General features: G+C 47.5%; 1 protein-coding gene across 12 annotated transcripts in view; it reads right to left on the bottom strand.

Annotated features, from left to right (window-relative positions):
• The window catches only part of MED12L (mediator complex subunit 12L), a 150,764-nt gene extending 143,859 nt beyond the window's left edge, over window positions 1-6,905 (bottom strand). For all 12 annotated transcript variants that reach the window (XR_013931798.1, XR_013931799.1, XM_080410154.1 and 9 more), the window contains exon 1: window positions 6,767-6,905. Coding sequence is in view for 10 of the 12 variants with exons in the window: in XM_080410154.1 (XP_080266280.1) it covers window positions 6,767-6,865 (99 nt within the window). In the remaining 2 variants the exon portion in view is untranslated. The remainder of the gene's footprint in view (window positions 1-6,766) is intronic.
• Between the last annotated feature and the right edge of the window lie 6,817 nt (window positions 6,906-13,722).

Here is a 13,722-nt window from a genome sequence, read left to right as displayed (position 1 = left end):
TAGTATGTTCCACTCTGCGTTCACCTGAACCCTCAAAGCACTTTGCACACCCAGGGGATTTCAGTGAAGGGGAACACGATGCCACTCCTATCCTCCAGTCCCCAGTAAGTGTTTGCCTTACTACAGGCTTCAAGGCCATAACTTGATAAGGATGCCACTTGTTTTCCTGAAAGAGGATTGCTGCCCGTGAAAAGGGTAGCAGGAAACAAGGCCTTGGCAGCCTTCACAAACCCTGGAGTGTTCCCTAGCACCCAGCTATAAATCTTCCTCATGAAAACAGTGCCAGTCACCAGCCATCCTGACCAGAGGAAGGGCAGCTGCACACCCTCCTCTCCTCGAGATACACCAGGATCACTGGAACCAGATGCATTGCTCCACAACAGAACTGCTGCACAACCCTCGTTATCGCCAGAATCATGTGCATCCATTTTCCCAACATGAAAACATGTTTGCATCCTTGTTTTCTTGAGTTTAAAACATTACCATTTCACTTTGTGGCCCCACAACCACCATTTGAGAACATCTACTGAAATAAGAAGCAGACCACCTCCAGCAGAAACAATTTCAAGTGAACATCTGTCCCTGTTGCAACAAAACCCATTTCTTCTGAAGTTACTTTCACAGTGGAAGCATTACTAGTCTCCTAACTACCAACACACCTTCATTTTGCTGCTTATCGGTATTTAAGCAGGCTTAGCTGGATCATATTTGCAGAAAGAGCACAGACCAGACAGAAGTGGGGTCAGTAGCATTTGGTGGAAACACACACCCAAGTCTTCACAAATGCAGCGTGTAACTTCCTAAGCGAGCCCCATCCTTCCCTGTCTTCACTCTCTATCTTCACCAAATTAATATTCTTCCATGGAGGCTATGCGTTTACTCACTTATGCAAGATCACATGCCTGTCAGACTAAGGTTTACCTGCACCAGTTGAATGGGAACTTGGCTTATTTGTTTTTCTTAATGTCCCTCTGAAGAGAAGGCAAGGATCTCCCCCAAAGAATCAGTTACTTCCCACCAAAGGTACTCTACACAAGTTCAAGCTGTCCATGAACCACTGGTAGTGGGTGAGATAGTGGAACAATCGCCAAGATGACTGTGAAATAACCTATAAAAATGAAGAGCAACTGCCATGCAATCAAACAAATAAAATAGGCGAAAATAAAGTTAAGAATGTCATAATTTTACTAGAATATTTTATTACTAGTTTTGGGCCACATGTCTCCCCAAAAACAGAAACCCAGAAGCTTCCGTTTTGTTTATCCTGATGCTTTGCAATGCATTTTGCTTTTCAGTATTTTTGCAAAGTTCGGGAGTAACACAGAAAACAGTAATGTATTTAGAAATAATCTCTTCTCTCTAGAGTTTATGAAGTTAGCAAGCCTCATCTGAATTTTAAATGAAATCAACAAGAAGTGCTGGAACACTCCTCCACCCACACTATCCCCAAGACAGCCTTGAAAACACAGATAAAGGCAGAGAGGAAAGTGATCAAAGAGATTATAAGCAAATAAATAAAAGGTAAATGGCAAACAGATAGAGGTATATGTTACTATTAGTGCTATTTCCATGGATAACCCCAGTTGTGTTATCTTTAAACTTCTCCTCCTTCGAAAAAAGCTGTCTGTATATCATTATGCTGAAAATAACTAAGAACCGTATGTTGTACTGCTGTATCTACCACTGCTGTAGGAACAAGCTGCGGATGGACTGACAACGAAAACACATCAGTGTTTTGGTTTTGTCTGTCTCAGATTATTAGCTCAGATTTCTCTCTGCCTTCAGCAGCAGCTCAGAAATTTTAAACATGGAACATAGCACAGTTGCATAACCAAACACCGACTAAAATGAAAACACACATCATCTGTGAATGCAATGCACAGAGACAGTTTTACAAATTAACAATAAAATGGATGTTCACAGAAGCTCTCATTACATCTCATCTACACCAGCTCCATTAACAGCTCAGGGTCATTGCCTAAGAGCACAGCCGGCCCCTAGCAGAGGGAAAAGCTTCCTGGGCAAACAGGCAGCAACACCAGCACAGCTAAGTTGCACAATACTGAATGTAGCAGGGTTAGGCCCGCCTTCACTTGGCTTGATCTGCAAGCCCTGGCCTAATGAGAGGACAGGCGTGCTGCATGCTGCTGTCACTAAGTGACACGCTCTGCACTGCAACACGCTGGATCCTCTGGGCTCCTGCAGGGATGCCAAGCTGCCTTTCAAAATGTCAAGCAGGGCCCCAAGCGAGCCCAATCAAGGCTTAAAACCTTTTGCAATTTTAAATAGCCAAATGAACATTCAGGCCCAAATTGCGTTCATTTGTTTCAGAAATAATTTTAATCCTTTTGTGTGGGATATTCAAGACCCACTGAAGTACCTGCAGCGCTCTCTGTGAACACAACATGTAGAGATGGCTATCTTTACAGAGAGGAAGCCCTACAGGAGCTCAGCTCTACAAGAAGTCAGACCCCAACTTAAACCTGCACACATAACTTCACCCCATCGCAGCCAGGACTCCCACAAAGCATGTTCAGAGGAGGCACCTGTAGCACCTACCCAGCCAGCTGTGGTCGCGGCATTCAAATCTAGATGAGAACAAATGCACTGACCGCTAGGACCAAGCATCGAAGCATTATTGTTGGGTGTTCTGGACTGTACAAATCCATATTAATTTGTTTTTAATTAAGAGGAACAAGGTCTTTCAGCTTAAGCATTCTTCTCCTTCCTTATTATTGCAGTAACACTTGCTGACTGCAGCACCAAAACAGTAAGAGAAAAGCAGAAAGCTAATGATGTCTAAAGGTTTTGAAAAACAAGGAACTGGCCAGTTTATTCCGACACCTGAGCTGAGCAAACAGATGTTATATAGAACTATACTATTCAACAGTCAAAAACAAGGAGTTTTTGGAAGACATTCTTTTTCTCCCTGACCTCAAAATATTCCTTCAGCAAATAATTTTAAAAGTCGTCTATATTAAACTCATGAAAGCAACAAAACTGATCTTTTTAACCAGTCATTACTTTTAGATCCTCTCACATGTTTGGTCTTTTGCTTTGTGTCTTTTTATTACAACAGGGCATGTACTTCCAGCAGCTCAGAGCAACCACCACCTTAGCTTGGAGGCCCAAACCCTCTGCATGAAGGTCCAGGATTCCAACCTGTGGCGTAGCTGCTGCAGCATCAGCCTTCCACTTGCACTCAGCTTACGCTACCCAGTGTTGAGCTTGGTTCAAACAATGAGATCAAATAATAACTCCTAGAAGATGCTGTCTCATAGAGTTCGTTACCTGGTATGCAAAGAGCCAGCCTCTCCTACAGAGCTGAGATATCATTTATTGCATAAATTTGCAGAGATGGGTGCTAGGTGGCAAATCCACAAAGCTAGCCCACCTCTCACACATGGTAAAACATTTCATACTTTGAACAATTGTTTACAATTATGTTCAGTCACACTTAATTCTGATGGGTTCTTACCAGCCTGGTATCCAACTTTCTTTTCTTCCATGGTACATGTTCTATTGGGAGGGGGCTTTGTTAGTAGGGGGCTTTCTTTGCTTGAGGGGGTAACTTTCAGTATGCTAATTAGCATAGTTCACACACAGTACAAGTAATTTTCTGTTTGGTCTTATTAACCATTCGGTTCTCCTTGAGCTTATCTTGTTACACCCTAACTTGACATATTTGTGGTGCCTATCCCTTCTCCCAAGGCCATGTTTTGTTAACTATTTTCAACATGTTCCATTTTTCAAATTCTTTCTTGTTTTTCATTATAGATATTTACATACTTTGTCTAAATTTCAAGTTTTATCTACTACTGAGCCAGCTGACTACAAAAAGACAGTATAAAATACTGTGCCAGTTATAGATTACTAAACAAGCTACATTTCATGATGAAGAGAGGAATAACAGTATTTAGAGGAGCATTACCCACTCTGAAGTAACGGCTCAGAAGTTGCAAGCAAGGAACTGCCCTACCCAACGGCCAGCCACAGGCAACGGAGACTAGGAAGATGAAGTTCTGCTATAAACAGATATGGAGAGGGCCAAGAAAGACTCCCAAGCGGCATAAGGGGATTAACACTGGAGAGGTCTCTCTGACAGAAATTTCAGCTGCTTTACCCATCCTACCAGTGAGAAGGTGGTCTGGGCTACTAGAGATTGTAGACGTCAGGGAACTGAGCCTTGAAAGGGTCAAACCATGCATGCTATGTGCAGAGAAGGCAATTAAATTTCCTCTGCCAGAAGGCTATTTCTCAGCATAAAATGATGTTGATTGTGCTTTTTTGTGCTTAGCAATTGAATTAAATTGAATTTAAAAGCATTACTCACAAGTAAAATCACCAGGATCTGGCCCTGATGATATGGTACATTCAGTGGTCATATCTTTGGCTTGTAATAAACACAATTTGTGTTATGTTTTATCTATCTTATGGAGATAACAACAATCCAGAGCACAAGAAGTGTTAGAAAAATAGTCCACTGGAACACCTGCCATCAGCTGCTCCTGCCAGGGCATGATTTCCAAATCTCCCTCAAGCTCCACAATCAGCAGCAGGAATTGCTGATTATACGGAGAAACTATGTGCAAAGCACTGTCCAAGGTTCAAAAAAAAAACAGTACAGAAAGACAAGGAAAGCTAATTCTTCCTAAATCTTTCTCTTTTAGAGCAATACCAGGTGTTAAAAGCAGCCCCAGCAGGTAACTGCATTCAAGCAGAAGCTGTGCGCTATGCAATTTAAAGACTTCCCTTCTGCCACCCCCTTATTTCTGCAGAGAGCATGGAGCACACAGGACACACGCCAATGCTCAGGGGCTAAGCGTTACCCCAAGCTTTTCACATCTTGTAAAGTAACAGATTCCCACCCAGCACTAAGGTGAATGCGCTCTGGAGCATGAGAGCACGGGGTCCCTGGAGGTGCTAGCTTCTCTTCTAGCAGAGAGGGAATTTAGAAAGGCACAGGGCGACAGCTGGCAACACTAACATCACCAGGCAGCCCCTTTCCACCTCTACTAGGACCCATAAATCCGCATTTGTCTCATTTTTCCAATGACAGAAAGACTTCACCAGCCCAAAGGCTGGAATGGCACAGGACTGTTTCCTGCAAATGCCCCCATACAACACACACTAACACTGCACGTACACACATGGAACAAAGACTTTCCCCAAGCCACATTTCAATCACATTATGGCAAATAACAACGAGCCTGTTGCAGTTCTACTTACAAATGCACCCATTAAACGTATTTTAAATATTAACCATCTGGGCACTTGCCACTTCCATTCTTATTGTAACCGGCTGCATATTTATAAATGTGTCTACAATAATCAATCCACCACCTGACTAAAAATATTCAACAGTCCAGAGCTAAAAATTCATCTCCACACATTGTCATAGCTGAGTTCAGATACAGTTCTGCATGCCTGGTCACGATCACACACCAAAGAAAATATGTTAGAGAAGTATTTCTAGCTACCATAATCATCAAGTTTGTGAGTATGATGAGTAGTGGCATAAGGGTGAACAGCCAGAAAAGATGCTAGTAGTCAAAAAACTGAGCTATGTCCCAAAGGATTAGTAATGGACTTGAATATGCATCTTTTACTGTGTGCTGTCCAAGCTCCTCTCAACCAGCACTGACCAACAGTCACTCTCTGTTGGGCGCTCTCCAGCCTATGTGAGCCAGATGATAACGCTCATGAACACTTAACAAATTACCCTTAATTAGCCTCCTTTCTGGAAGTCTCAACAAGACAACAGACCAGGGAAAGAGCAAAGCATGAAGAGCATTGCACAGCCTACCTGCTGCGCTTGCTCTGTTTAACTGGAGCTCATCCTCACAGATGAAGCCTGATGGCTTCTACAAGCGTCAAATTCAGCGGGACAAGAAGGGGCCAGGACCACCAGAAGAACAGGACATCCTGGACCACCAGGCAAGAGGCAGGGGTATCTGACACACACAGCTTCCTGTATGACTCAAGACACAACGCACAAGGCAAATCTCAGAGAAACCCACTGACTTTGCCGGGAGACATCCCATCCACAAAAGCCCACCAGAGGCTCCTTCCACCCACCTACAGAGGGCCAACGGCTCAGAAGCGAGGCTGGGAAGCCAGGCTGGGGAGAGCCCACAGCCAGCGCCATGGCTTCTGGCCGTGCCAGCCGTGCTGCAGCACCCACCCGAACTGCACGCTCGCCCCCCTGCCCCGGCTGGCGGGGGTCTCCGTGGGTCTGGCTGGGGCACCTGGGAGCAGGACAGCCACAGGCAGGCACACAAGTACAAGCTACAGCCCTGCTCACCTCTGCTCTGTGTTTTCAGGTGCGTTTGCTGACCTCCAAAACCCTCCAACCCTTCAGAAACACAAGTGGGCAGTTCAGCAGGCCCACGCTTGCCTCGGCTGGTGGCGCAGCTCACCCTCACGGGCCGGGGGTCTCCCCTCACGAGAGGTGACCGTACTCCTGACAGGCCCCTGTCCCTCACGGCTGGCGGCCCGGGCCCCTGCCCTCCCCGCAGGGCGAGTCCGGCTCCCGGCCAGCGGGGAAGGCGCCGAGGCCGCGGTGGCGGTGAGCGGGACCGCCGCCCGCGCCTCGCCGCAGAAAATGCAAGTCAGCGGGCGGCTCCGCGGCCACCCGGCGCCGCTCAAAAGTTTCGGGGGAGGCACCGGGCCGGGAGGCGAGGGCGGCGGCCCGCCGCGGGAGGGAGGCGGGCACGGGGCTGGCGGCAGGGCCCCGGCACCGCGGGCACGCTGCGGCCGGTCTCACCTCCTTCTGGCGCGGGTCCTGCGGGTAGACATCGGGCGGCCCCAGGCGCGGCCGCTTGAGCGGTCTGTGCTCATAGCTGAGGAGCCCGAAGGCGGCCATGATCGCTCATGTTCGCCGGCGCGGCGGGCGGGCGCTGGAGCGGGCTCCGAGCGCCAGGGAGCAGCACTCGGCGGCTCGCCCCCCGCCTCACCCCCGCCGCGCCGGGGGCGGGCTGCGCGGTGCGGCGGCGGACGGGCGCGGGGGCGGTGCAGCCCGGCCCACACCGGCTCTTCCCGCGGCAGGTGTCGGCCGGGACCGCCCCGCGCCCTCCTCCCCGCCGCGGGCACTGCCGGCGGGCCCCGCGCTGCTCCTCCGCCACGGGGCGAGGGCCGGCGGATCTCCGGGCCCCGAGGGGGCTGGGCGCGGGCCTGGCGGGATCGGCTCCCCCCCGCGGGCGGCCGTGCTCCCGCAGGGCCCCCTTCCGCCGCAGGGGCACGGCCCCCGTGCCTGGTCCCGTTGCTGACGCGGTTCGCTTCAGCGGAGGAGTAACGCAGGTGGGCGCAGCGCCGCGGGGGTACGGCCGGCACCGCCGGCACGCCGCCGCGGCAGGCAGGAGCGGTCCCTCGGCTTCCCGGGGCGGCTCTAGCGCCCGGCGCAGCCAACCGCGGGGGAGGGCGCAGCCCCCGCCGTCCGGCCGGGCAGGGCGCGAAGGGCTCGGCTGCTTGAGGTCTGTCGGAGAACCACAGCTCCCCTGCCCCTGACTACGGAGCGGCACCGTGCTGCTTCGCCAGCAGTGACCGTGACCCCTGTGGGGCTGCAGCCGTGGGTGGCGCTTGGACGAGGCGCTTGGTCCATCTCCCTTCGGCTGCCGCTCCCGGTGCACGGCCCCAGGCCCCGTGCCCCGCTTTTCCCGAGGGATGCTCCCAGGGGCCCGCCTGTACCACCCAAGTGGATCCGCTGATCCCACTGGATCGGCCAAGCAGGAAACCTAGTGTCAGTAGAGGTGCGGTTTCTAATTAGCGCACCTTCAGAACAAAAGTAACAGGACATCACAGCCTGCGGGCTCCTGGGGCCCCGGGCACAGGTGGCTGCCCGCACCCGCCTTCCCACCGCGGGGCTGGGTCGCAGCCCGTGTCCGCCGTGCAGACGCCCTCGTCCCGCACGGCGCCGGCTCCTTAGGTGCTGGAGCGGTAGGTGCATCCCTGTATTCGCATTACAGTAAAGCGGCATGAAAACACCTTCTTTCCCCTCTCTACCTGTTACGTGTGCCAGGTCCTCTCCTGGTGCTACTTCTCCAGGCCAGTACAAATACGAGGTACTTTAGAAATACAAGATTAAACAATCAGTTGCAAATAAGTCTAAATAAAATTAACAGCAGCACTCTACAAATGAGCTTAAGTTCCAATGTAATATGGACAAGAACAGGAAATACAGGCAAACCCCATTTTTTTTGTCTCTAAGCAATTCTCTGATCAAGCCACAGACAACTTAAAAGCTGAGGCTGAATAGGCAATAGCAATAAAGTTGAGTAGTAATGCCCTACCCTGTCTCCTATTTGTTAATGCATCATCTACTTAAATCTTTGCCACTTTTGTACTGAGTTACTTTTCACGCATCCAGCTGTGGTGCTCACCAAAAGTGAGGATCAACAAGTCTGAGATCATCAGACTTTAATATCTACCTCTGAGGTGCCCTCCTTGACAGATTTATCAGACTTTGTATGCAATCCAAGGGCACACTCCAAAGACCAGCAGTGTTTATCAGCTCTTTTCCTTCACTCCACCAGTGGATAAAAATGTTTCAGAGCTTTTCATAAGTTACACTGGCACACTAAATCAGTGTTGTGGTCCCTGGCTTTGGGAAGATTAATATCACTTACGTTTTAAGGTAGTATCTTTATATTTTATTCCTGAGACTTTGCCAAACACATCTTGATGCATTTAAACACACAGATCCCAGTCTTTTGGTGGTGTTTGTGTCATGCAGAATGGTCTGACACTCTCATGATTGCACCCACTGTTCTGCGTTGATTTGCCTGCATTTTACAGCACCCCTATAGCGCAGGTGTCCCAGCAGAGACTGGCCCCATGAAGTCCACAGGTCAGGCTACAGATCTGCACTATCCACTGCTCCTGTCCTCAGTTCAGTCCCTGATGTTTGTGAAGTCCTGGTTCAAATCCAGTTTTTTTTAAACCCTCAAGCCTGAAAACATTCTGACCTGAAGCTTTAGGGTTTTTTCCAGAAACACTGCCAGGGAAGCCAGGTTTGGTTGAGCTATCTCTGTTCAGAGGGGAAGAAGTATTTCACATTGCCTTCAGTCAAGTGAGTTGTGCCTTAAGTCACCACTTTAGTATGGGAATTTGAGGAAAAATCTCTGAATAAAGAAGAATGGCAAATACTAGTTCATGGTATGGGTTTTTTTTTTACCATCATGACTAAATTCTTGTCATATGCTGTGACTTTGCTGATGGTAGTTAAAAATAGAGGGTAACTTTGAAAATACTGGGTTAATTATTGTTTATATGCTTTCTTCAAGGACATCTCATTTTTAACATTTGCAGGTCTATTCAGTTCCCATGGTAATGAGGGACAAATGGCACCACTTGTTGGCTAGAATCAGCTGGAGTGCCATCATGCAAGCTTCCCACAGGTGTTTCTGCTAACATGCACATCACTGGGTCATTATCACTCTTGGTGTTTTCATCCTGAACACTACTACAACCAAGGATGGCCTTCCTGGTAAATTGGTATTAATTCTACAGCAATTGTGACACGTTGGAAAAGAGCAAAACAATCAGCATCAGTTTTACATCTATCATGAGTCATTACATGACTGGATATATAGAAGTTTTCATCCATAGAAGTTATAAAAATCCAGATCTCTTGCAAAACTTGGCAGCAGTTTTGGAGGTCCAAAAATCTTTTTCTACTCTATCTTTACCATAGGATAAATTTAATTGATAAAATTAAAAATAAGCGTCCATTTGACTGCAATGATTGCCAAAGATCGAGTTCACACAGCACATTTCAAGCCCCATTAGAAATAGCATGCTAATACTGCTTTTCAACAAGTTACTGTTCTTCACCTGTCTGTATCTCACATTGCATATTTACCCTTCAGTATAGCAAACCAGGGTTTAGGCATCTGTGGGAGAAAAAAAAGGAGGTGGTTCTTTTCCACTCCTCATTAACAGGCATTTGTTCTCATCAAAAATAGTTCAGTGCATTTTTTGCAGTGGTTGTTCACCTCATGCACTGTTGACCTGCCTTGGTTGCCAAATGCAGAGTCGGTGAACTGGAGTGGTACATAGTGCTGCTCATGCTGGGGACAGACTGAAAGAGGAGCCGAGCATCCGCAGTTGCGACTGAAGTCACAAGGATGGTAGCATTTTATACATCACCACTAGTACTCACATGTAATCTTATACTTACAATGAAAACTGAAATTAATTAGTTAATCTTCATACAACACTCCAGTGACTTGGGTTGAGAAGCATTATAGTCTATTTCTTTAAATTTAGGGTTGTTGTTTTTTTTTAAAGTTTAGTAGTTGAGAGAAAATTTGAGGTGAAAGTACATCAATGACAATTTAAAATCAGCCCTTTTCAGGAACAGCTACACAGGAGCAGACAACACCATGTAAACAGGGAGGAAAAGTGCCAAGCCCTCTACAAGGTTAGGCACAAGCTGAAAAGCCTCCCAAGCCTCCCATTGTGCCCCATACAGGTACAGCATAAGAGACAGGACCCCTGCATAGCTCATCATCCAAACACTCAAGATTGTCTGATAATAAAGCCTTGCCCTATTTTTTTTTTAAATAAGCGAAACAATGGACAACAGTCTTTCCTTTATCTTTTTCATTGTGTGCATGCCTGAAGGGAGAAATGGATATTTAGGGAGACAGGAAAACATTCCATCAGCAATCTGCTTGCAGAAAAGCCAGGACCAAAGAGCAGGACCAAGAGGGAGCAGCAACCAGCCAGGATTCAGGGAGAGGTCCCAGGGTGTAGCATTGCTCTGCAGGGACAGGGAACAAAGGAGCTGACACCTGATGAAGGGCAGAAGGCAGGGAAGAGCAGCATGCCTCCTCACCAAGGGCAAAGCCCCAAGCAGCCAGCATGCAGCAGGGGGGCTATGGCAGTAATGGCTGGAGCCTCCAGAGCCTGTCTGAGCCACTGCAGAGAAGGGCAGTCATTTCCCATACTGCAGTGAAAAACAGGAGCAGATTTAGTAACACCTTGGACATATGGGATGGGAGAAAAGACTTGAGCAAGATGAGTAAACTGCAGAGGAAGGCTATTCTGCAGCAAACAGGATGGAACTACCAGGAAAGACCTGACTGCAATGCAGGCTGTGAAACTGCTCATGATGCTGCATGAGGCACTGCTCCCAAAAGGAGCATCCCAACACTCGGGCCAGGAATTAAGTATCATCCCAGACACAGCAGAAATTTTACAATATTCCTTGGCTACTTCAGTTTTTAAGCTTGTCCTTGAACTGTGATTCACCTATGTCTTGCTTCTTAGTGTGATATTACCAGAAAGTGGCGAATGTAATGCTTCTGAGGGAAGAAACCAATGTTTCTGTTTCCCCTTTTTATCTTGTGATTTGCTGCACCTTCTTTGTTCTTGTCATACATTCAAAGCAGTATTTGTTGTGGGGGAGCACACAGCGTTTGCAATAAAATATCTTCTGTGATCATCAGATACCTCAGCTTCACTTTTTCCGTTAATTATCCATTAGTAAATAAGTCAATAATTATCCACTCTGTAAACCTCTTATTTGCTTCACATGCTTTAGAAGTGGGAAGATGTTACAAAAACCTGTCAGAAGTTCACTGAAGGAGACCCTTCTTTTCTAAAACCAACAGCCTTTAACATCAGAAAGCATGACCTTTTTCCTCCCCCTGTACTTGTTTGATAAACACAGGACCAGATACCAGGAAATATTAACTGCCCAGAAAGCAACATTGTGTTACTGCACAAACACAAAGAGACCCTGTCAGATGCCTCCTTAGTGTTTGCTGCAGAATTCACAGCTGGAGTTAGGAAGGGACTTGTATTGTCTGCCATGGCACATATTAACTAAACTGTTTTCAAACAAATGCAGTCAGGATCCATAGCTGGTAACGAATGTTACCAGAAAAAGTTACTCCAGGGCAAACTCCAGGACAATCCTTCACTCTAATTTCTAGCTTCTCTATGCACAGCATTATCTCCAGCCCATCCTCACACCACCAGCCACTGCCTAGCCTGCTGCAAGATACGGCTGGACCATGGCAAACCCCCTCCGTGCTGGCTGCTCCTGTATTGCCACCTCCACTTTTCTGAGGGATTCTGAAACATCTTAGCTCATTCAGAAAATTATGTAATTTTCCACGGCATAAACTATTTCTCCATATGGAAAGACTATCAGAAAGCTGACTCTTGGAAAAAAAGCATTTATCTGCTTTGGTGACTACAATTAAAAATTATTTCCCCTCATCAAATTCTTCCAGGACATGGCCATTTTTATATGCATACGTTCAAGTCTGTTCCTTTCACTGCTATTGCGTTGGTGATAATCATAGTAAAACATCAGAGTCCTTCAAGGAAGAATAAATGCATTCTGCTCAAGTATTCAAAACAGTCTTTAAAAATGAGCATTTTCCCCAAACCTGTATGGATTCAGCACTGTGCACAGTGCAAGCTCCATGGTTAAGGATCCCAGCAGTACAGCAGCATGCTATTTTTTTGGTTACAACAATCACACCACAACCCACAGCTTTATTTAAGCATTAGCTTAAAAAAAAAAAATAGTAGTAAATCGTTTTTCTGTACACAGCCTTGCTTCATTTTAATGCCAAGTAATGCCAAGGTTGTCTCAAAACCTGTGGTTAAACCAGACTCTGTCTTTAAGCCTATGTGATAGGATATTCTTAAACCACTTGAGTACTCCTGCAATGGATATGCATCCAGTTAACAAACCACTAAGTTGATACGGTCAGGAAAAAAAATCCAGCCCTCTGTCTGCCAAAGTGACTGGCAGTCAGATTGATGCAGATGGCCATGCTTCTGGTCCCAGCCGAGGCCCTGAGTCAGCCACACCCTGGAGGATGGGTTATTTCATGCCTCTGACTTTGGCTCGCACAAAGAAAGGCAAGTGCCCAGCTGCAGCAGGAGCCCAGCAGTGCATGGCCTGCACAATGCACCGGGAGCCAGCGTGCTGCTGAGCCTCAGGGTAGGTTGGGTCTTCTGTAAAGAAGAGAAAATGTGTTTGTGTGCATTTGAAACCTGAACTGAAATGCTTGTCTAAGCATTCTACACACTACAGCCAAAACAATATAATAGGTAAGACGCTGCCCTTGCCAGGGAAAAGCAAGTGCCCAAATGCAACCAAATACTGCAGAGGGGCCCTCCTGGCGTTGCAGGGGTACAGTGTGTTACCTGTGCCATTGCATTCAAAAAAAGGTGGGGGGGAGGGGGGAAGGGAAGAATAAAGCAGCTTAGCATTGCTAGTTTTAGAGGAAAACCTGGAAAAACAAAACCCTCTGAAAACTTCCTTTTTGGAGGGCAGATAATCAGATGCAGCAGCCAAGCCTGTGTCACATCCCCAGCTTGCCCAATCAGGCAGGGGGCTGGGAACAGCAGAGCACTCAAATTACCGAGAGGTCCCTTCTGTCATCCTAAACCCTTGTTATCAAGTGACAGAGGATGCACTGGAAGACTCTACGAACTGCTCTGTTTTCCAGCTTATTTAAACACATCAGTGTGCAAGCTGGAGCTATACAGGAGGGGACAGGGGAGAAAAACCTTGACAGCATCTCTCAGGAAACGTGCGCCCCGTGGAGGTCCGCAGCTGAGGCTGCTGGAGGAGAGGGCTCATGCCTCAAGCTGGGCTGGCTGCATGCCAGGGAGCTTGGCTCTTTGCCATGCTAATGAAGACCTTGTCGCTGCCTTGCTGAAAGCCGCGTCCCTTCAAGGACTTTGCACACCACC

This window comes from Falco punctatus (assembly GCF_963210335.1).
Source record: "Falco punctatus genome assembly, chromosome: 13".
Classification (NCBI taxonomy): Eukaryota; Metazoa; Chordata; class Aves; order Falconiformes; family Falconidae; genus Falco; species Falco punctatus.
The sequence above is the reverse complement of the archived record's forward strand: the minus strand, read 5'-3'. Positions and strand labels throughout refer to the sequence as shown.